General features: G+C 40.0%; 1 protein-coding gene across 4 annotated transcripts in view; it reads right to left on the minus strand.

Moving 5' to 3' along the window:
* Window positions 1–639: 639 nt before the first annotated feature.
* Window positions 640–25054, minus strand: part of znf385a (zinc finger protein 385A) — a 66769-nt gene continuing 42354 nt past the window's right edge. For 3 of the 4 annotated variants that reach the window (XM_017430962.3, XM_037977000.1, XM_017430963.3), the window contains exons 3-8: window positions 17621–17731; window positions 11436–11610; window positions 6222–6578; window positions 3616–3800; window positions 2881–2973; window positions 640–2580 (exon numbers count right to left, since the gene is read on the minus strand). In XM_017430962.3, coding sequence (XP_017286451.1) covers window positions 2329–2580; window positions 2881–2973; window positions 3616–3800; window positions 6222–6578; window positions 11436–11610; window positions 17621–17731 — 1173 coding nt within the window. In that variant the 3' untranslated portion in view covers window positions 640–2328. Of the gene's footprint in view, window positions 2581–2880; window positions 2974–3615; window positions 3801–6221; window positions 6579–11435; window positions 11611–17620; window positions 17732–20711; window positions 21099–25054 lie in introns of those variants that run through there. The other variant, XM_017430964.3, reaches the window with a different exon arrangement.

Consider the following 25054-nt stretch of genomic DNA (forward strand, 5'->3'; position numbering starts at 1 on the left):
GATGGTGGAAGCTGACAGTAAGTCGGCTTCTTCTTTAAGTAATGGCATTGATCATGTTCCTCTGGGTTTTCACTTAGACACATTTCTCACAGACTGAAAAAAATAATAATGCAACTCAGATAATCTAAATAATAATAATAATAAAAAAACAGCATCAACAACATCATCTGGTTGTAATCCATCAATACCTGGTGTTGTACCCTGTTCACCAAGCAGAGAATCCCTTGATAAGAAGGCCCTTTAATATGAAGGGTCAGTCCCTGTGCCAAGCTGTTCCTCCAACTAAATATCCTACAGAGGACCTGAACTTCTCACGGAAGAAAAGAAAAGTCTGTCAGCTGGCATCCTCCCAGTTTACACATGACTCCAGACAACAATGTCACAATGAAAACAAGTCACTTTGATAAAAATTGCTCATTGCATTGCAATATTCAGACGAAGGTAAGACATTAGAGCTCATTGCTTCTCCATAAAAGGGCACAGTGTACATCGTGTTCACAAAGGGGTGTTAGTTTCACGCTGCCGAGCAAAACAAGTCAGCTGTTGCTTAGTTAGCTTTGTGGCTCCCCACTGTTTATCAGTCTGTGTAGCTTCCTTATAATAAGTGCACCCCTTTCTTCGGTTCTCTTCATGAATGAGGTTATTAACATTTCCTACCTACAAAAATAGTTTTGATGTGTTTTGCTTATTTCGTTCTTTTTTTTTTTTTAATGTGCGATATCAACACAAATCAACAGTCCAAACCGAAATAAGAACAAAGTGCTCACCAGTCTTTGTAAAAGAAAACAAATCATGGTGCGTTTCATGGCTTTCAGTTATAAGACAGGAAGTATCAATAGGTTGCCTCGAGCTAGGCGTCCCAGCTCTCCGCTCTGGGCAGCTCCCCTTGGTTTCTGGCTCGGTTGTCACTCCAGCTCAAGATCATTTCTCCAAGAACGTTTGCTTTCATCTCGCTCCCTTTCAGTACTACACTCTTTCCGTGACATGCTTTCTATTGCTGAGTGGGAACAAACCTTTTGGACATCGGCGAGGTGAAGAGTAGGAGGACTGCACAGGAATGAAAGGGGTCGACCCGGTGATGTGAAAGCCCGTCCCTGAAAAAGCCTCATTGCAAGGATGCATGCAGAAACAACATAAAACACATCAGAACACAGGGTCACTTTTCAGTCATACCTGCCCACCTACATGCTAATTCAGCCCGAGAACAAAGACCACAGGCAAAAATATCAAATACCCTCTCTCTAGTGCAGTATTTCAAGATACCATAGGAGATGAATCTTTCCATTGAACTCAATCTAAGCTGAACATTAAAGTCCTGTATAAAACACAGCAGCACAGCGTGTAACATTGTGTGACTTCTGGTGTCTACATCTCCTTTTGCTTTTGCTGAGGTCTTCGTCTAACTGTGATGAAAGTTGGCAGATGTGCCCTGTAGCAGTTTTTGTTGGCATCTATTTTAAAACACAGATTTGTTCAGGACTAAGTGTGTCTGCATGCTGCCTGTGGTCAATTTCTTCCGTGCCAGCCCTCCTCTCACCTCACCTCTCCAAGAAATGACAAAAGGGGAGCGCAATACCCCCCACCCCCCGATCACAGACCCTTTTTCTGTGCTCAGACATGTTCGGATGTGAGTACCACCTGCCTGTCAGCCAAAGTCATGTTGCATCTAGCGATGGCCTAGTGCCACAAACTGAAGAGCTGCTGACCGCAGAGCGAGACATGTACATACTTTGGAGGCGGCCGTGGCTACATGTGGCGCATACAGCAAAGACCAATGGAAGCAGCTACCCTACTGACATAACATCATTGTCTTGTTTTTGTTTTTTATTTTCGTTTTTTGAGGTGCATAGGATGAGAAGAACACGTTGAGCCGTGACAACAGGGGAACCCCCCCTTCCCCAGAATAATAATGTAACACTATGCATGGTTTGAAGTTTCTTGAACGATCTGCATGTGTTCTTTTTTTTTTTTTTCTGAATACCATGTTGGCTACGTTATAGCCAAAGTGCAAGGGAGGAACCAGGAGAGATGAAAAGTGTACAAGAGAGTTCAATGCATAATGAATTTCTCTTCTCTAATGCCATCTACGAATCCATCAAGTCTTTTGAAACAAAAGGTTGAGTGAATGGAGATTCTCAGGTAAAGGGAAAAAAGAGACATAATACTCCGTTTCACTGTTCCTTTCCGTTGCTATTCTATCAGTCCGATATTGAAATTCTTGGATTTTTCCTTCCTCATTAGTTGCTCTTTGCTGATCACTTTTGTAGCTTCACAGTGTGCTTTTTGGAGTAGATGCTTCCTGACTGGCTGGAGTCACAAGACGATGGGTCAGTAAGGAGAGAAGAGGATTGGCCCGTGGGCGGTGCGGATGGGCCCAGGAGCGGGTCTCAGGATGGCGTGGCTGAGAGGCGGGCCTTGCAAGAGGTGGTGAGGATGCGGGTGAGGCGTGGGAGCAGCTGCACGCAGAGCCAGCTGGTTCGAGGTCGCTGCGGCTGCCATTGCTGCGGCAACAGCCAACGGGCTGGGCAAGAGCCCTGCACCCAAAGCTTTGGTGAGATCCTTGGAGAAGGTCAAAGAAGACTAGAAACACAAAGTGAAGCAAAAACAGGAGAGTATTAACAATGATTTCTTTTAAAAGGTTAAAATATGCAAAAGAAACAGATACAAATGTTTTTGTTCAGTTAAATTAATATATTATATCTAGTAGGAGGACACAGCCTGAGGACAAAGCAACTAGTGAGGGTTTTTTAGGATCAAATCGTCTCAAAGGCCTTGCAGACCTCATGATTTAAAGTATTAATGTTTATGTGCTCAGTGGATCTCAGGTTTGCTAACAGTGTCCCAGGAGCCAGGATTCAGTGGTGTAGCTGGAAAGGTTACCGTCAGATCAGGTCCCCTGTGCTTCTTGTGTCGGCTGAGGAGGGGGTTAGGCTTTCCTGCCATGCCGTCCCGGTGTCTTCGACTTGATATGTGCTAAAAAAAGGAATCACAAAAGTCCAATTTTCATTTTTCCTTCAGTATTTATTTCCTACTTTCCTAATGTTTTTAGCCAGATTAATTGCATTTATTTACATAAAAATATTTCAACTATGTGAAAAGAGCAGAATGTAGTTAATTTGTATAATTTATGATTAGATTGGTTGGCACAGTTTCACCCTATACAGAATATGTTAATCTGAAAATAACCTATTATGTCTAAAGTTGGCTATATTGTATAGCTTTAGGCTAATGCCTTTGCCTAAACTAGTGCGAAAAAATTATGATTACAAGTTATTAATTATGATTACATGATTACAAATGATTACATTTGATAGTCATTGTCTGAATGCATATAAATCTTTGCAAATTCCAAAAATAGGCACAAATTAGAATTTTATTTCTGTCATTTTGTTTTGAGTCTTTTACTCTATATGCAGTGTTCACCTTCAGGACACTTTCTCAGATAAGGATTGATTAATGCCACTCAGACTTTGAAGAAACATCAAACAGAAACCCTATCTTTTAATAGCAATGCACATCATGATTATATGCACTGTAGTTCTTGCAAAGCTCTTATCACAGTAATTAATAAGAACAGGTGAGATAGAAGCAATGAAATAATCTTGTCGGTCATACCTGTTTGAGTTGCAGTTCTGAGTTGACCCGCACATTGCAGATCTCACAGTGGAAGGTTCGTTCCTGAGTGTTGGGGTCCACTGGCCCCCCTCCCTGCTCTCCACTAGGCTTTGGACCCAGGCGAGGATATGCCTTGATGGGGCCCAGCCCGCTACGTGCCTCCAGGATGGTTTTGTGTTTAGTACCTGCAGGCAGATAAACACAAACAAGCAAACAAATCAGTCCATTAATGCCATTAGACAAGATAAAAGTACTGAAAAGAATGAAGTAATACATATAAGCTAAATTACCATTTAGTATATCTTAGGTCATATTGCTTTAATCAGTCTGAATAGGGTTATTCTGCAGCTCAGATGACAGCTGCAGAAACTATGACAGTGACACATGTTCAGCACCATGGAAAATAATTTCAACAACCAAATGAATGTTTCAGTAAATAACCGCAAATGTGGAACAGAAACACAAATGTTCCACATGAAGCTGTAGAGCTAAATCTACACCACAAGAGGGCAGTGGTGACAAGCTGTTGGGATTGGAAACCCACTGATGTCTGTGCCATAGCAACTTATTCATTATGTTTTGGTTGAACAATCCCATCAATGTGCACTGTAGGTTATGATGTCAACCACATGCTTCAGCAAAATGTAAGTGCAATGTCAGAGAAAAAGCGCTCATGTTTATAAGAAATCATTTTTAATAGATTTTTAAATGAACTTTGAACTTTTCACAGTTTGATCCCCCACCTGTTAATTTCTCAGTTATGACTATAAAAAAACTAAATACTGTATTTTTTTCTGACCCTAAAATCTCTCAGATTTTTTCTATACAAATCCTCCATCATATTAAAGGATGAGTAAAAAAGACTTGATAGAAAAACAAGTGCCTGCACACAATATATTATAAAAAATGCTCCAGAAAAGATTTTCAATTAACAATCACACATTTTGCTTTTGGTTGGTAAAGTCACCTTTACTCTCTTACTGCTTTGCCTGCCCACATTCAAAGAAAAATCCTCCCATTGTCACTGACTCTGACTTTAGGAGATAAATTTGAGTCTCTCTCCAAAATCTCTTTGAACACATCTTAGGTTACAAAAGAAGAATAAATCAAGGTTGCGGGGGGATAGAAGAGGAATACGGGGGCGTCATAGAGGAGAAAGGGACTGAACTGATGGTTTTATCTGTGGCCAAAGATGTGCTTATTGTTGTATTTCAGTCTGATTATTGATGATGGCTCTGCACAAGTGTGACTCACTGTGTAAACAACACACAAATGAACAATTTATGTTGGTGAAGAAAAAAGAAAACAGGAAATGAGCTAACAAAACCCAAAATCTTAAAATAACATTCTTCCTACATTTACTTTTTTCATGTTTTTGGCAGTAAATTCTTTTGCCACGCACGCTTGTTGAAGCCTCGGTGTCTGCATGACATATGCTTTTATTTTTAAACCCTGCAAACAGTTTTGATTTTGAGAGCGAGCAATGGTAATTGTTTCCAGATTGTCTTCAGTTTTAACTGTTTGAACCTTTAGTTTTCCTGGCCTTGAACTTTGGAGACAAGCAGCCGTTGGTGACCCAGGACCATGCAGAGGAGTTAATGTGTGTGTGTGTTTAATCTGTATATATTTACATGTGCATGCAGATGCTGTAAACTGGCATACATATATCAAATCATCACTGCAAAAAAGATGTACAAACACAAAGTGTTAATTCTTGGTGACAGTAATCACACTGTTCTTGTTTACCCAACACTAGGAGATGCTTGTTGGGTGATTTCATGTCTGGTTCGTCACTGCAGACAAACAGGACATAGCTACACAGAATGAATCCATCACTGTTACTGTGAACTCTATAGTTTTCTTTTTGTATGGCTCACATATGTTCAGAAGAATACATTTATACTTTTGGACTCAACAACTTTATGCTTTTCACATAACATCCAGATTTTTGTTTACATCATCGTTCACATTCCCAGTGCAGCAACTCCACCATCCAACTCATAAAAGATCACGTGCAACATGTGGCAAATGACGATTCACATTGTGAGTTTGTGGTTTTGGGAGAAGATTAAACAATGTTGACGTCTTTGTCAGAAGAAAGTTGGCTTGTGAATTACCAGTATTTGTGTTTGCATACAAACAAGTTAACATAACTGTTTAAAGCAAGAAAGCAGCGCTTGGTTACAGACGCCAGGATCGTTGATGTTGAACAGATCCTTTATCTGCTGATCAGTTTCTTTTAGCGCCCTCTGGTGTCACACTTTCAATCTGAGACCTGTTTTGCTTTGTAAGAGAACAAATATCTTCAAGTGATGGCATCATTTTGAAATGCGTTTTAATGAAAGTTAGACTTTTAAAAGAGTGTTTGTGTGTGTGTGTGCGTTTCCTGGCCAAATTCCTAAACACACAAAATGTGATACATGTTTCACATATCCAAAAAAAACAGTACAGTCTGAGTAAACAGAGAGGATTCCAACCAAAGATGAAAACATGTGGGAGAAACCTCCAGAAACTTTATTCACACAAGATCTGAGGAGGATTACCTCATAGGCAAACCCAAGGGGTTTGAGTTCATTTCTGGAAAGCATGGCTCACAGATGACCCACCTTTGTTGTGGGCCTCCAGCTGTGACAGAGAGTTGACAGCCACCTTGCACAGCGAGCAGTACAGCAGCTTCTTGGCCTTGTCCTCCTCGGTCTCTGGGTTGGACGGGCTGCTGGAGGCTGAGGCGCCGGTGACTCCTGAAACCGGCGGTCCAGATCCAGGCTGCTCTGAGCTAGTGGTGCTGCCGCAACCTGGGGAGGAGGAAGTCGGCGGGACCAGGGGAGGAGTCGGGGTCGGAAGGAGAGGGCATACTGAAGGGACCGGGGAGTCCATGGGTGGGGTAGGAGGTGTTGGTAGTGAGGGAAGGGGCCCTGGAGCTAATAGGGGCTCGTTTAACTGCGACAAAGGCCGTGTTTCATCTGGAACAAAAAAAGCATAACAGAAAGAACAAAAGAAAAAAATGAAATAAACAGATTTTACAGAGCAAACATGCCACAAGTGAAACACTAATTTGCTTTATTATTGCTTTAACTGTGTTAAACAGTCACACAAAATTTCCCTGGAGATACAGTTTTGCAATGCTTAACCACATTGTTAACCACTCCCAGAACATGGAAAACATATGCTGCTTCACAGATCAGACAAACCAACAAACAGAAAGAACCTTTCTTCACTATGGTGTAGGACATAAATGGTTTGGAAAAAAAAAGTCCTTTTTAATCTTTGCTACACAAAGTGATTGAGGGAAAGAAAATGTATGGCCGCTGTGCGTAAAGCATATGGTGACTCTGTCTGAAGGCTTTATCTTTCATTGATGTGGTCTCATTTAATTAAAATGTCTCCAAGAGAGGGGAAATAGAAAACAGACACAGCAGAGTGTTGTGACCCCTGCCAAAAGCACCTGTTGTTTTTGGCTGTGGGTGAAGTCAGTAATGGCACTGGCTTTGTTTTGGTTCAGCTCACGAGGTCCAAAAAATATCATTATCATTACTTTTTTCTCACTTTTCCTGATGCGCGCTCACAAGTTTCTCTTTGTGGTTGTTACTGAGTTTTCATCACATACCATGTCCATATATAAGTTTCTAGACATGTGTTTCTGATCTGCCACTCCCATGCTCAAGGCCGTCGGTATTCACTAAATAGTGAGTGCTGAAAAGGTTCACCCTAAATTTGGGTGGGGTATTCAGACTTCCCATTAGCAGGGACTAGGAGGTCTTTATCCAAACTCCACAGGATGCAGCGCCAAAGGCAGGCAGCAGAAAGCCTCACTGGATTATAGTATTTAAAAAAATGCTCTGTGGTATTTCTGGAAAGTAAACAAAGATTTATTTGAACTGCCTAGCTTCCCTGTATGGATTGCCATCCTATTTTATCTTATTACGTATTATCCTGCCAGTAGGATACAATATTGTTTTTTCACACTAAACTTGTTGTGACCTTTTGGATGGGTTACGTCTTTGCATCAACTCCGGTGAAGATGCTTTCCAAGATGAAAAATCTTTTTTTTCCCCTTTAATTTCGCATTTTGGAAGCTTCCATCTGCAGAGCTGCTGGCTGCATTGAGCATTTGCCAAACAGATGTGTAGTTAAAAGAAGTAAAAAAGGATTTTTTTTTCTGACTCTATGTGGCATTGAGAAGTTTATTAGGTAATCTGTGATCAAAAAGCAGTTTAAGAGGACACGCACACTTCTTGTTGACTTCACTCCTATAGAGACAAACAAATCTGGCCTAACGTGCTACTTTGGTTAAAATAAATAAGCAAAAACAAAGATATTAAAAAGGACATCCATAACCAACAATGGCTATAGGTGTCTGACAGGATTTTCACGTGTCCCCCATGAAACAAGTTCAGCTTGAACATACATTTGTTTTTAGTCAGCTTCACTTAATAAAATGAACCATATGATAGAGTTCTTCCAGGCTGTACCCGCTATCATGGCCAAGAACAAAGAGCTATGGTTTTCTTGCTTGAGAAACTTCCTGTCAGAGTTACCGGACTCTCCCAAAACTCTAGATATTCTGTAAGTCTAATTAATCATTTACAGCACAGCTAAGTGACCTTCCTCCCTCATGGCCAAACATAAGAAGTTATTATTAATGGGGAGAGGTCACAAGGGGGGGATAACTCAATCCAGATGCTTTACACTTAGCCTGGTGAGTCCGTACGGCCTTAATCCACTACAGGAAATTAGAGCTACAGTACCTATAGTATGTACTCCAGGGCAAAAGGTTTTGTTGACTAAACCAGCTGATTTAATTCAAACTAATTCACTGGGGGGACTTATTTGTTGCAACAGTCATTCCTATTTTTAACTGTGACGGTTTTGATGGAAGCTTTGTAAATCAGGGGCGAAAAAGATATGTGGAAAGCATTTTGTTGCTGGGTAGCCATGTTTGTAAATGTTCTTTATTATGCACAGACTGTAAATGATCTAACAGAACCTGTAGCCAAAAACAGGAGTAAGCATTTTTTGTGGTTTTAATAAATAAAAAGTTGAAAGCACAGAGTTATTGTTGTTATAAAACTTGAGCGAGGGAGGGACCTTAAGCAGTGAGGCATACGCTTTGTTTATTTTATATTTCAAATTTTATAAGTGATGCAAAGTTGACATGTTACATCACCGTTTTAAGAAGAAAATGCAAATAGGCACAAAGATATAATTAGACATCTGTGTGTGTTTACGCCACCAATGCCTCCATGATAGCCATTCTTAATGATTAAACAGCTACGAAACCCAATGCTGATCCCACATTCATTATGCATTTGGGTGCATTTTGTCAGATCGGTCTGTATTCAAACCCTGAGTCATGGATACACACACCTGCAAGTCATGCAGCTCGTGTTTATTATCCTAATCAGTTCTTGTTGTTTCAGGTTTGTTGAACAAACCACAGCAGAAACAAGCAAACACAAAACCTGGCAAATTCTCAGAAAATTGTCAAACCTTGAGTCTTAATAAATGCAGCATGAAAGACCATCAGCTCTGTGTAAGTCTATACTGTCAGCTCCCAGACATGCAACCCGAGCCGTCACATGAAAGACATCTGTTTAATTGACCTTGGGTGTGTGTAGGCCTGAGAGAGTTTGTGTGGACTACAAAGTGCCATAATGTCAGAGTGGTTTTAACACAGCCCTTCATTAAAGCAGGAGTGTCAGACAGTAGAAGGATTTTAAAAAAAGAGGAAGGAGGAAAGAAAGAGCAGAGTTTCCCCCCAATATAACAGCTGCCTAGCGAAACCAGCCAAACTCTTGTCCTCACCAGTCCAAATCCCTCACAGCCAAGGGCCTCCTTTTTGGGGACAACTACAACCATAGACCCTTAGAGGGTTGTAAAACTCACAATTCACATCTGAGAGCTGCATAGCTGCAGAGGCAACAGGATTTATGCCATATCCTTTCTCAGTTTCAGCCCTCAGCAAGGTCTCAATACAGTATGTCATGTTTGTGGTTATCACTTCTGATTTTATGTTTTGATGTGTTAATAAAATGTGATAGAACATAAAAATAAGGTCATAACACTCAGGGTGGTCAGGGCTGCCACTAGATTTGTTTTTGTATGTCTCAGAAAACCTCAGTTTGGGGAAAATCACTCAACATCAGCAACGAATGCTGCTGGTCTGGAGTTTTGTTTCCTCTGTGGGAAATTCACTGATCCATTTATGGGCATGACTGACCTGGTTTGTTGATGTTTATACAAATTATGTGAATGATGCAACGTGTCTTTGTTGTGATCGTTGTCAGAAAGAGCCTTCCAAACCACAGATCCAGTCCACAGACAATGCTGTCCCAGTTGAGGCACAGCTGCATGCTTCCAAAGATCTGTCCTACCACCAAAGAGTCGATGACCAAAACACACACACACACCAACACACACACACACACAAGCAAGCGTGCTTGCTGCAAAATCAGAAAGAGGCAAGGTTCCAGGGTCACGAGAACGAGGCTTGGACGGAAAAAGGCATTCTTTCACATGTTTCTACTTTCAGATCTCAATCGTGGCAGACTGGTTTTGGTCCCTTGCGCACTTGGAGATCGTCTCAGGAACGCTCAGTAATGGGGTCTGCTTTAGGATTGATGCCACAATCCCCCGTGAGGAAAGAGACTAAAAAGGACAAGCACTTTTACATTTTTGAGACCAGCTAGAAGAAAGTAGAAGAAATGCTGAGGCGTTTGTTCTTGCATAGTTGCCTTTATTGGGCCTCAGTTTCCTCTTTTCATTTGCAGCATTTGCTCTGCGGTCTCCCATCAATAAGATGAAAATTTCTGGTAAACATTCAGCAAGAGAAACCTTTGTAAATGTCACCAAAAATGTTGCAGGTGTATTCATCACAAAGTGTTTGATCCAAACACAGAGCAGTAGCACTGAGCGAATGGAAACTTCCATGTGGAGAAAGGAGAAGTGCAAAATGTCCAGCCTTTGAGTTATAGCTTAAAATAAGAGGATACGTCAGACAGGAAGAGATGAAGGAAAGCTAAAACAACATGAACAAAGCTAAAGATTCTCTGCTAAGGACTGAGACTGCAATACATCGGATCCCATTGAACAATAATGAACTTGCCAGCAGTGAATAATTTTCCAATAATGTCAGATCAGCTGCTGTTACTGTCCATTCATTTGTATGCATTTAATATGGTCCCAGTTATCAGTCTTAGCACTCATTTCCTCCATTTTAAGACGATGCCATTACTGGCAGTTTTTATGAACACTTGGAAAGACTTTTTAATGTTATTGCATTCAAAATAGTTGTGTGATGCTGAGGCTCAGTTTAAATTTGATTTTACTTAATGTATTAATTTAATCAGCTTCCCACTTTATGAAGGTATACCTCCTGCAGTATTTGAATAAATGTTACCATTGCTACAATTTGTGCTCTTTAGGTTACTAGATTTTAAAAAGTTGTGGTGACTAAAAGTTGGGTTAAACTCTGAATTATTTATATATTTTTTTAAATGTTTATTTTCTGATAAAAATCATCTATACCAGCACTGATATCTCTGTGGTTTGACTGTGGGATTGTGCTGCTGCAGCTAAATCAGACCACACAGGGAGCATTTTTCCCCCAAGAAAGTTTCTCACTGAATCAGCTTTATTCTGCAAAGCCTCTGTACTTAGAAGGCTTTGTTATTGTTACTTTTTTTTCCTTTATTTTATTTTTCAGCAAAACTGTAATCTTCCAAACATCCTGAGTGGATTGAGATGTTTATTTCTGCAATAAGAGTTACAAAGGTACTTTATCAGTTGCTACTCCTGATAGCATTCTGCTGTTTTCGCACCTGCTTTGCCAGGCTCACAGTCTGGGACCGCGCCAGGGGCTCCAGGGGGAGACGGAGACGAGGTGGGGGGTATGGTATGTGCCTTGTCCCCCTCCTGAGGACGACTCTTGGAGGTCTCAATGCCTTTAACTCTCCTAGCATGGCGGTTTCCCTTGTAATGGGCCTCCGCCTGGCTCTGTGGAATAACGTAAAAAAGAGAGGTTAATGTTTAAAATGTGAGCCAATGCCAGCAGGTACACAACAGGTGGGATTGTATTCTATGTCACATGTGCACATGAAACCAAGTTCTTACGCTTGTATGTTATTTAATCTACTCTGAAGTCATGGCAGACAGCCAGCAGGTGTCCACTGGAGATGGATCACAAGCAAGACAAAAAAAAAGAAAAGATGCAACAACGCAGAGATTAAGATGTTTTAGACAAAGACAAACCTGAACTAATGCAGTGCAGAGCTCAAAGTTAAGAAGCTAAAAACCAATCAGAGTTTCAACATAAATGATGTAAAAGTGATGAAAATAACTGTTTTCACCACCAAAGTGACAACCACAGAAAAGTATTCTGTATTTCATGCTACAACTGTGACCAGAAAAGGCACAGAGGGTGGCTGTGTTCAGACGAACACAAAGAGTGGTACAGTTCCAGCTGTAAGGACATTAACTGCAGATGAGAGAGAGAGAGAGCGAGACGTTCTGAAACAAATGACAGAGAAATTTCAATTTTGAATTCGAAATGAGTGACCATCAGATTCATAAGTTTAAACTGAAAGGAACAAGTGATTTGACCCTGGTGGTACCACTCCTCATGACCACAGACCTGGAAAGGTTTAAACAGTCTGGTGAGACCTTACAACGATAGGAAGAGCCATGATAAATGATGCCACAGTGTGAAATATGTTCTCTGTTTAGGCAGCGATATCTAAGCCTCGGTCAGCCTTAACCAAGGACACTCATCTGTAAAAACTGCTCGGACACTTAAGATGGCATAAAACAATGAAGATGATGCATCTCAGGGGTGCCATGATATTCAAGCACGGCCTAAGATCCTTTGTTACCAACTGTGAAGATGTGTCACAGTCAGAGAAAAAGGTGAAAGGAATAAAAGACAAATAAAAAAAGGTTGACAGATCTAACTTAGACTTTGAAACCTGCACTCAGGGGAAATTCACCCAGACTGTAGAAGCAGAGAGTCTGATAGAAGAGCAAAATCATTTGCTTGAGCTACAGTGCATACTGACTTAGGAAGGCCCTATTGAACCAGGAGCAAAGGATGGCTTTGAGGACACTCTGGAACTTACTCAGACGTTATATTTGTCTAGTTTCGGATGGACCTAAGTGACACAATTAAAGCTACTTTAAAGTTCACTGCAGATACAAGGTTTTATGGGAAGATATTGTGCAACAGATTAGGCAATGCCACAGAGGTCACAACGAGTGATTTTCAGACCTTGCTAAGACACCAAAAGACATATCAGCACTTTATTCAACCAATCAGAAAGGTAGAGCTGAAAGAAACTGAAGAACACTGTTAAAAATGGTAAGGTATATTCAGAATTTGTCTGTTTTTTAGGAAAAGATCATCCTACATTCTATAACACCGAAAAAAAAAAATCAGAGCTCATTTACAGAAGCTCATAAGGGTAATCTCTTGATGACAGGTTAGGTACCAGCTAATATGTTTGTTCAGACAGCCATTTGTCAGAAGATTATATAGACATTTGAGCGGTCTGTCTTTAGCCCCTGTGTGCATAGGTATGTGCGTCAGGGTCAACGTGGAGGATAAGATGCCATGTTGCTATGCAGAGTTATAGCTAAAAGTCTGATTAACAGCTTGGTGCACATGTAAAACAGACATCAGGCCACAGGTACACAAACCACTCCTCATACGTCAACTCACAGGGTAAATTTGTGTAAACCTGTCCATGCTTTAACAGAACCATTTTGTAAGCGCTGCACTCCAAGTATTTTGAGTGACTCAGTGAGCCATAAAAAAAACTTTGCCAACCAAAAAATTATATCATTTATGTAGCTATATATATTTTTTTGTTTAGATGACTGAAGAGACTTTGTCCTGATGAGCAGCTGACAGCTGCCCTGGGAGCTCGGACATTGTGACTGACAGTTACGACATCTCACTGATCACAGGCTCAAGTGTGGAGATAGCCTGGCTTGGCAAAGCAGGCAGGGGGTGATGAGTGATGTTACTGAGCTTTGTTGTTTATCTTGGCTTTATGTGAGTGTTTGGTGGCATTTAGGACACAAGCTGGCATGATGAACCTTAAAAGCACTGCAGTACACTGAAGGGTCACCTGTTTCTTATAAATTATGGATAACTGTGCCCTGTCAAAGGGATCCTAAGGAGCTGCTCCAGCAAAGCCTGGGGATTAGTGTGAAGAGACGAAGAAAGGTAGTGCATAGCAAAGCGGCCACATATGTACTCGTAACCTCTTCCATGAAGTCAAAGGGAGCAGCTGCTGAGCATCTGAGTGTGAGGTGGGTTGGGAATGAGGGAAAGATAAAAAAAGACGTGGTGTCTAAAGACACATTTGTAAAAAAGCTGCAGTAAACACAGGAATTATGTATAAGAGAGAAAAATCTCAAAGAGAGCAAAAGCTGCATCACACCAATCTATGACGTCTGTTTCATTATGTTGAGGGTTTAAACTGAACAAATAATCTTAAGAGGAAAGCTGGGAAATTGGAGCTTTAAAGAGATGGAGAGGATGAGGAAGGAACAGAGAACAATGAAAAAGCATGGAGCAGAGAGAAAGGAATGGAGCACTGAGGATACAAGGACAAAAATAAGAGATGTATATCAGCCTCTTCCTGCTGCAGCAGCCGTGACGTCAGGCGATGCAGTTCCTCAGAGACTGTGATGTCATTATTGCAGCATGCCACCAAGGTTATTCTGCATAACCCAGTGTTTAGCACCTCACGCCACCACCCAGAGTGTGGACAGCGGGACACAAACCCTCCCACCCTCGTCCTCTGCTCCTGCCCTTCCCCTCCATGTCCCCTCTTTATGTGTTTCCCAAGATGCATTGGGGCTGTCAGAGCCAGACGCTAATCCAGGTCCTTGACAAATGCATCTTATAATAAGTAGTGGCAGGCAATTTTAGGCATTTCCACACTGTAAATAATGCAGTGTGAGAGAGGAGGTAAGATAGAAGGAACGGTAAAGAAGCTCAGGGAGAGACAGTCAGGAGAAAAAAAGAAAATCCCAGGAAGAAAAAAAAAAGCAAATGGGACAAATGAAGAGGGGTAAAATGGTGTGTGAAATGAGGGCAGTGGGGGGTGGTGGGGGAGGCGTTTTGATCTAAGCAGCCCATTTAACCAAAAGATGCCAGAAAAGACTGAACGCTGATATGAAGGGCATGGCTTAAAAAAGCAAATGCAGTTAAAATTAATTCTCCAAATTTAAAGTGTACATAATTTTTCTTCCTTGACAGTTTTATCTATATGCACCCCCCACCCCCAAAAAAGAAAAACAAACAAAAAAAACAGTGGTGACAGAGAGTCATTCTACGACAACGGGGATGAGGTTTGTTTTTCTCAAACTGAACCAGATGAGGGAAAAATAAACATTTTGCTGATGTGTTCTTTTTATTCTCCTGTACACTGGAAATGAAAGTGACAGTGACACAGAGCTGGTGCAGTCCTCTACAACCCAGACTGGAATCTTTTAGAACTGCATATGTAAATTATACATCAGAGAGAGAGAGACACTAAAGGCTAATAAAAATGCAGTCTTTTTGGTTATATACCAAATGTTGAGTTTTACAAATGTGAAAGTCATAAACTGAGGGAGTAGGTTACACCACTCTCCAATTAGGACAGCATTAAAGTTGTTAAAAGGTTTTCTCTCTGAACCAGTGAGTTGAGATGCAATGTTCTTTTAGCACACAAACACACAGAAAGAAACTTCACTTGTAAAAATTAGGAACTAAGCAATAAGAAAATATGGTTTCAGCTATGCAAACAGCTTTCACACACTGACTGAGACAGTTTCGTTCTCTTGATTGCCCTCCACCTAATTTTTCACACTATAAAAAATACCAGGTTGCTCATTAGAATGTGTGTTTTCTTCTGAGTTTAAAGCTAAACTTTATATAAGCAGCATATTTCATTAGTAAGGCTATTGTATTCAAAAATTAGGCACCAATTTTAAAAAATGCTGTAATTCCACCATTATCCACAAAATGTCAATTGTTTTAACTGTTAACAGCTTTTATCAGCCTTTTTTTACTCCAAACTATATCCAACAAGACAGCTGAACTACAACAGACCAGTACTTGATCGATAGCTGTGGGTCTCAAAGTATTTCATATATAAACATGTCTGACTGTTTCCTGTTGCCTGTGGAAAAAACAAAGAAGCAAGTTTTACAAAGAGAAGATTACAGCCCTACTACTTCCTGACCACACAGAAACCATGATTGTAGATCTGCAGTGTATATATAGCGCTGGTCCACTCCTTAAATGTTGTGTATTGTGGATGGTTGCACAGCCAGGCCCTCAATTCTCAACCACTGAATAGGGCTGAGCCCCACCCAAATTATACTTTGCACACATGATATTTAGCGCTAAAGCTGTCATGTGTCCATCCTGTTTGTCTAGAGAAGAGGGGGTTTTTACGTCTATACTCATGAACAGATGGAAAATGTATAGAAAACTTTCTGAAGATTATAAAAGAAATCAGAATTTGTTAAAATTAACTTAAAAATGTTCTCATACAGACTTGTTTGCGTTGAGTGTCCCAACATGCTCGAGATCTTATATTCAAACTTATTATTGCTTATGCTGCAGAGGGTTTAGCTGCAGTAATTATTACTTCCACTGACTCTGAACTGTCTTGAAATAAATTCCAGTGGGGTCGAAAGAGCCAAAACATGGGGCAGAAGAATGCACAACATCCTCTCTGTCACTAGCTGCTTTTAGGGGAGCAAACCAGAACAGAGAGAGTGCTTCAGAATATTCCACAGGGAAGAATGTAGACGAAACAATATGTTTCACTGATGAAAAAAGTTTTTATGCACAATATAAGTACAAACTAAAAAAATAAATACATAAAAATAGCAGTTTAATGTTTATTGTTAGGTTTACTTGTTTGTGACATAATCCAGTTTTGGGTGAAGCAAAATTTGGCATATACAAACGTAATTACCAAATATGTCTGTGTCATAGACATATTGCTGGTACTCTTATAATGTAATAACACTGAAAACAAACTTAGTGCTGTTTACTGTAGTTATATAAAGATTCATGTTTGCAATCCTAAACAGCTCAGCATCACTCCAAGTGTGTTATTTTATCTGATTCATAATCAGGAACAGATGCACCATGATCTGCCACTTTAAAAATGAATTTAGATTTCTTTCACTTTCCCACAGCTGAATGCTATCTGATTAGCGAGCTAGCAGCTGGAGGTGTACTGACTGAAGTCAAAGTTGAGGGAGTGGTGGAGCTGATCAAAAATTCAGCTCTTATTTTTATTATTTAAGTTTTGGTTTGTAACTAAAAATGTATTGCTGAGAGTGAGAAAATGATGTTTTGAAGCTAAAACTGGGAGGAAGCAAAACCACAAGTTTGCACTCCCACTTTAACAAATGAGGGTGTATTTGTTCCTCTTCCTCCATTGACCAGGTGTCTCTGCTACCAATTACCTCAGATTTGGCTCCAGTATTTTGACCTACAAAGACATTTATGGTCCAATCAAAGACTTCAGAGATTATCTGTTATTGTGGCTGTAAAAAAAGCCCTAATCATTAACCTTCCACCACTGTGCTCTGCTATGAATGGTCTTCACCACACAGGTTGTTCTGCATTATGGCCAAACATCTTTACTTTGTTTTGGTGTGTTCAAAGGACATTGTTCCAAAAATCTTCTGATTTGTTCAAGCCCAACTTTGCAAACTTTAGAACATGGTACCATGTGCTTTTTGGAGAGAAGAAGCTTTTTCCTGGCAAACCCTCTGAACAGCCACGCACTTTGGCAATTGGCATGCTAAATGAGGCCTGTAGAGTCTCAGATGTGGCTCTTGAGTTTCACAATTTCCTTATTGCACAACCTGACCTTTGACTGAACATGCTGGGACATCTTTCTGAGTGAAAATTTTCACATTTAGTTTTGGTATGATATGAAACCAAGACAGAAGTTGATTTTATGTATTCTGTATGTTTGTTTTCCTCTACCTCTGAGTTGAAGCGGATCTGGCAGACATTGCAGGAGATAATCGGCCTCTTCGTCTTGACCAGAGGAACTCCGAAGGTGTGGTTGATCACCGCCTTCTGCACCGGGTCCATCTTAGAAAGGAGAAATAACAGAGTAAGAGACACGTGAGCTATAATTATTAATCTGGAGGTATGTGCCTCCAAAGTCAGTCATGGCGTGAAGGTCTGCTGTCGCCTCTGATGCTGGAGTTAAGATGTAACAAAAAAGAAGCCTAGTTAAAACACTAAGACTTAAAATCTACATAACCACATGGGGGTGGGGGAATAAAATGCATAGACAAGACTGTTTGCAGCATTTTTGCCAGTGTTGACTGAATGCCTGAGTTTGTGTTTAACAACAGTGTTGACAGCACGTTGCTACAACTCCAGCTCAGGCGTCTTAATCTCCGATCCTGACCAGGATGTGGCATCACATGGGTCCCTACGGTAATTGTTTCAGCTGGGATGTCAGTCATCTGCCTGGTGTTAAGTACATCGTATAAATTTAACTAACTCACTTAGCAGCACCTTCAGCGTGTCAGCATTTAATCCCCCCACACAAATCTGTCCCAGACAAAAAAACACCCTGCCTGCATTGATCTAAAAGGGCTCCATTCCAATTATTTATCTAGCTCTGAAGCTGAATTTATCCAGCAATCACTGTTAGTTGACCTTAGCATTAGTTTGGAGTCTGTGGCTGGAGCAGATTTTCGCCACAGACAACTGTGTGGAAAATGCCTGCAGCCAAAGCAAGTAACTTTTATAAAAATAACTGTCTGGGGTGTGCAAAAACAATAAAAAAATTAAAGGCCAAGCATTCCTTGAAGGAACGCATATCACTGTCTGCCTTTCATGCCGAGGTTTTTGTCTAAGATCATCCTAAAATGACAGATGTGTAGTCATTTTGGTCAAATACTGAAAATTATGTTATATGTGATATCAAGCAATACTGTTATTCTCAGAGTTATTGCCATTTTTGTGATGTCTAAAGTTGATTAGCTGTGGTGGCCATCTTGAATTGGATTTACTCTAATTCTTAATCAGTGGTAGATATATATCCAATGAAGAGAATCATTAACATCCGTCCAGTGGTTCACAAAGTATTTTGCTAACAGACAGACATACACACATACAAACATTTTTACTGGTCTTTTGCATTTCGGCAACAGGCAATAATAAGTTAAACTTGTTGGTCTAAAGAACTGAACTGCTTAAATGGTTGAATTCAGAAAGTCATAAGAAAACTATTCCAAACGGTTCTCCACATCTAATGCAAGTGTGTCGTCTTGGAAAGTCTGACAAACACAAGATGTCTTGATTTGGTTCATCAGTGCAGTTTATCTGGCCAATCATCAAGCCTTTCCTGAAGCTATCTTACACCAAAAAACACAACCTCATAGGAAACTGCTTGACTGCCAGAGAATTCACCAAAAAAAAAGGAAAGAATCTGAAAATAATATTTTAAATCAAACACAAACATCTTCAAATTCTCCACAGAGTTTGTTACTTTCATCTTCTTAAAACAAGTACTGAAGTGGAAAGAAGTCAGAGGAGATTTTTCTGGGGAAGCATGGCAGTACAGAAAGATCTGGAGCAATCAATGAGTAACAGAGTGGGAGAGGAAGATGATTTGAAAGATTAAGAAAAAAAAAGAGATGGAAAAGTGTGTGTGTGTGTGTGTGTGTTGTGTGTGTGTGTGTGTGTGTGTGTGTGTGGGGGGGGGGGTTGAGAAAGATATGGAGAGGGAGGAAAAGGCCCGGTCTGGAAATTCTCACATCACTAATTCTTATCTCATTTGGCTCTTTCTTGTAGTCTGTATGTTCCTTGAGTCGCCCTTGTTATTGCCGCTGAAGGCGAAGGAGGAGACATTACGTTTTCGCCCTCATCTGTTTGTGCATGTGTTTGTTTGTCTGTACTGCAAAACATCTCACAACCCACTGTAGGATTTTTTTTTTTAATTTCAGAAAGTATTCATTGGGTTGATTTCTATAACTGAATAACTTTTAAACTTACCCAATTTTCTAAGGTCAGCCAACTGGGTATAACTCAGTTAAAGGTAAAGATATTGAGCTAAAATCTGTCATGATAGTAGCTGATAGTCTTTCACAACACATACTCCACCTGCTAACAGATCATGGGAGATATTAAATGAGACTGCACCTAATCCTATTTTCAGCATTTGACCAAAACAGCTTTTCATTTTTCACTTTAAGATCATCTTAGTATGAAACGCTGGTTATATGGGTGATATGCATTCCTTCAAGTAATGCTAGGCTTTTGATTGTCAAAGAAACAGACTGCAGTACTTTCAGTTTAATAACGGTAATTAAAAGAAACTGTTGGGACATCTACACAAAAGAGGGTGTCACCCTGTTAGACAAAGCATTGGCCAAAAAAAAAAAAAAAAACCTACCGAAAACATTAATATAAGAATAGCTTTTTGCAACCTGTTCATTTCAACAGTCAGACTATTATTGACATTATTTTAAGAGTTTCTCAAATGTTACCAGAACTCCAGTCCTTGGAGGTCACGACCTTTCACCTTCCTGTCTGAGGATAATTTCGAACAGGCGTGGCGCAAACATGGTTAACGTTACACATGAATCACAGGGCTTCTCCCCGGCCAGTCAGTCCTGTACTTTTGGGTGTGTGTGTGTGTGACACTCGACAATCCATCCACTCAATTCACTTACTAAGAAACACAGCTGCCAACAAGCCTCTTTGGAAGGCAGCTCACATCATGTTTTACCCAAAAAAACATGTGCCGCGAACACAGAGCAGAATGAGGCAACTTCAGGGAGATGTTCCAAACCTCATTAACTCACAATTCACGAGAAATTCGGCAAAAGTCTGATAAACAGAGTTGTGTTGATGGATTGTGTATTCTTGTCCAGTTCTTGAGGAGGTGAAACCACACACTTAACTGGAAACATCAACATCTCCAGTTGAATAAACCATTGTGGCAGCAACAGCAAGATTCCAAATAAAAGCAGCTTTTAAAAAATAGGTTCTGGGTTGAGTCAAGATTAGAATGGAAGTTTTTTAAAGAATTTACAGTAATTTCTGTACTCACCCTCTTCTCATCAGTGTCTGTGGAAGCCTGAAGCTGCATTTGTCCTCCTGTTTGAGTACAGCTGGCCAAGTTCAGTGTTTTGGTCCCAGCATGTGTGAGACTGAGTGTGTGCACTGCACGTTCCTCACTCATTCGGGTTGTCAAAACTAAATGCAGACCAACTCACATAAAAAAGCAGGGTTGGTGCCTAGTGTTGCATTGCCAGCCAGGACTCCCTCCAGCCTCTTTCAGTTTAGCGCTCTCTGCTCCTTCTCAAGATACTACAGCTGAAATTCTTTCTTTTTTTTTCAACACATGACTCATCAAGTGCCCGTGTCTCTGCTTTAGCCTCCTCTTCCTAAGCCTCTCAAACGTTTTCTTCTCTCTGCCTCATGCTTCATCGTAGTTCCCTGTCTCTGCTTCCCTTTTCTCCTCCCCTTTTCTTTCTGTATCTTGTGCTCTCTCTCCCTTTTTCTTATGCATACTCGATCTACCCAGCATTGTGTGTCTAACTGTCCCTCTGCTAGAGTCCCAGGCTTTTTCAAACTCACTTTAAAATGTCATCAGCAGCTGCTAGAACCTGTTGTTTTCTCATTTCTATAAAATGCTGGGTTCTTACAGAAGACATGCACACAGTAGATATGTATGATGGGTAGAGGCGAAAATGTATACATTTAAAATCTGGGTTTTTATTTACTTGTTATTTAAGAACTCATACAAAATATATTGAGCATACTGCTACTAAAGTGTCTCAGGCACACAAATGGTATTCTTTAACCAATGTTTTTTATTTGTTTATGGCCAAAATGAGCTGTAGTCCAGTTTTGTGACAGCTTCTGCACAATTACCCTGAGATACAGGCATGTGTGAAATCATCTGAGTTTTGAAAGTCCAAAAACGTTTAAAAATTATACGAAAGGTATCATTTATCAGTGTCAAAAGTTGTCATATGTGATAATGTTTTTGCCCATGTCTGTATGTGTTTGTGTGTCTGTGCATTAGCAAAATATCTCAAGAACTATTGGAGAGTAATCACTGGATGTATATCTACAACTGATTAACTATTAGAGCCAATTCAATTTCAGATGACTAATACAGCCAACAGACCTTTAAAAAAATGGCTATAATTTAGTAAGTCTTACAGATATTGTGCTAAAAGTTGGTGTGGTAAGAGCTGGGAGTCATTCACAACTTGTTCTCCAAGCACTACTTATCAAGTAAGATCTTTGCTTAAAAACTTTGGCATTAATTATTGGAGTCAACCCAACAGTCTGTTATCTTTAAAATTCCCTGAAGAAGGCATCAAACAGCGACATGACTCCCCCAATCATTCATATTACGAAAAAAATGAAGAAATAAATAAATGCAACTCAACAAATGTTGTGACAATATTAAAATGATGACATGGTGAGTGCATGTTGTCATCAAATTGAACGTGGTCCAACAAAAATATCACAGTGTGTGACTTAACTTTTATTATCACCAAATTACAAAAATGAGACAGTTCCAGCACATATTGTTGCATAAAAATTCAGTGAATTGGCAGAATTTTGGCCTTGTCATCAATGCCTTTCGAGCAGCAACAAAGTTCAGACAGAGTTCGTCTGCTAAAAGCAATAATGTAGGTAATCACACTCTGCATGATCTCACAAGAGGTTACGAAAACCCATTAGGAGCCAATCGAAATGTGTTTTGGATGAATACTTTGACTGATTGTTCGATCTGAAAGTTAAAAGAGTAATTGAACTATTCATCAATAAGAAGCTTTGTGTTTTGAAGGAAGACCTGTGCTGCTAAAAATGAAAATCTCAAGAATAGTGGAGAGACAAGTATAATTTATCCTCTTAGACAACCTTTTATGATTAGCTTGGTTAGAAAGTTAACTTTTTTTATAGCATCACTGTCAGGAACCTATAAGTTGGCTTTGAAGTTTGAACTTTCATCCACATCAGGACCGACTACTGTGGCTGCAACAAACTCACTCTCATCACTGTGTACAGGCACATAGAGTGAGACAAGAAGGTAGGAGACAAATCCCATTAGAGGACAATTAAACTTACATACGACTTCAGGAGATGCCATTTCTCGGTTCTGCTGTGGGGCCACTAAACCCTCAGTATGGAGTGAAGCCTCATTATGTCTGTACAAACTCAGCAAAGATCAATTATTTAAAAATAATGAAAGAATAACCAGCTGCCTGCTCTGTGCGGGGACAATTCTCAGCGCTAAACTGCAGCGCCCTCATTGAAGCATTACTTGTATCTAAATTTGTCACCAAGCGAGTCCACAGAGACACAGGAACGCATCTAAAGAAAGCCACAAACTGTTACCGCGCTGAAGCCTTACTGTATGAATTTACTCATCTACACAACACTAAATAAAACATAAAAAGGCTCAGGGAACGCTGAGGGCTATGACTTCCTCCACAGCGGAGACAGAGCCTGCAATTGCAGCTACCAAAGTGGTTTTCTTTGTGTCTGCTTTTTGTTACAGCATGTGTTGTAAATCCAAAAACATCTTGCACTGTGTGATGCACTTCAGGCAATAAACGCTTTCCCCGCAGACGTTTAAATCAAACACTAACTGTACTACCAGACAAAGTGTGCATGTCAGTCTTTTTTTTTTTTGGTTTTGTTTTTATCAGTGCAGTAGATGAGAATAATTAATTCATGTATGTGTTAGTAAGGAATAAAGCTGTAAGGTCAGGCTGTCCTCCAAGGCTTTCCTATGGCCCCATCTCCTGGCCGTAGACCTGAAAAACACCACCTGCCTCTCCGCTCAGCAACGTATCAACAATCCCAGAGTCCCTGTGGTCCATCAGACAGAGCTGATGCTCTGAAGAGGAGGATGGGGAGCAGAGAGTGGTTAGAAAATGAGGGAGAGGGAATGAGCGACCCAGAGGGACAACTGCAGAGACGGCAAGACAGAAAAAAGAAAAGAGGGATTAAAGGAGCTCTGCTTACAGAGGCTAAAGGAGAAACTGACTGCCAGCATGTCAGTGTCGTGAAAGGCGAGCCATTATGTTTTCTCCATGTCTGTCCGTGTATGTGTGTGTGTGAGTGTGTGTGTGCTCATTTGATAGTCTATTTGCAAAATATCTCATGAACGACTAAAGAAAATTTAATGAAACTCTTAGAATGTAAGTATTGGACATACAACAACAACAGATTTGGAGTCAACCTGATTTAAGATGGCTGCCACAGGTAAGCAAACAAACTGAAGTTTACAGATATTGAAGTTACAAATTGGTGTGGTAGTAGCTGAAAGTCATCTCCACCATATACTTTAAGTACTAACTGATAAGATCTGTGTTTAAAGCTTTGCCAATAACCTTAACCTTCGGAGACAACTCTCTCTGTCTGCTGGCAAAATATCTCATAAACGGCTGAAGAGAATTCAGTGAAACTCTCAGAAAGTAATCACTAGATGTAAATCTAAAACTCATTAACTTTTGGAGTCAACCCAAATCGTGATGGCTGCCACAGCCGCTTGACCTTCAGGAAACACAAAAAATGGCTATAACTCAGCCAGTTTTACATGTATTGAGCTAAGTCATAGCTGAGTATCACCATCAACACTTACTGTGAGTGGTATATATAAATAATATATATACAACTCTCAGAAAGTTATAATTGAATGTAAATCTATAACTTATTAACTTTTTGGACTCAACCCAATTCATGATGGCCACCACAGCTAATTGAATAACGTTTGATGTAGTAAAAGCTGAGAGTCATTTACAACATATACTCAGGGGTCTGCAACCTGTGGCTCTGGGGCGACATGCGGCTCTTACAAACCCCTTTCCCCTCCTTCAGCGACTCTTTGACCAAAATAAATATAGAAATAATTATTTATATAATAATTACAACACATATTTATGCAAATATGTAACTAAAACATCTGTATCAAAGTGATACAAGCTGAAAAGCGTATCAGACAGTTTGCGCTTGTAGCTTGTTAGCCTTCTTCAATCCCAGCTTCCAGCCACAGTGTGTTTTTTTCCAAAAATGTAAACATTTTTAAACACTTTTGAAGCAAGCTACTAAAGGGAAAAACACAGAATGTGCAGTTTTGCACACATATAAACTATTATATCACGAGCCACTGAAATTAGGCATTTTAGAAAAACGTAGCAAGTCATTGTAAGATATAGCTTTGATAAAAACTTCAAACTTGAAGTAAATGAGGGATTTTGCCTTTAGCACAAATAAGTCAGTTTATTGTCCCAAAAATAGTCTAATTACTCTAACACTTTATTATTATTTATTATTAGTTTTATACAAATATACAGACAAGACTCACATGAACTAACAGTTCAGTGTTTAAATTTTATAAATAGGAGTTTGGTCCTTGTCTTTGTT

The sequence above is a fragment of the Kryptolebias marmoratus genome, linkage group LG8, assembly GCF_001649575.2.
Source record: "Kryptolebias marmoratus isolate JLee-2015 linkage group LG8, ASM164957v2, whole genome shotgun sequence".
NCBI lineage: Eukaryota > Metazoa > Chordata > Actinopteri > Cyprinodontiformes > Rivulidae > Kryptolebias > Kryptolebias marmoratus.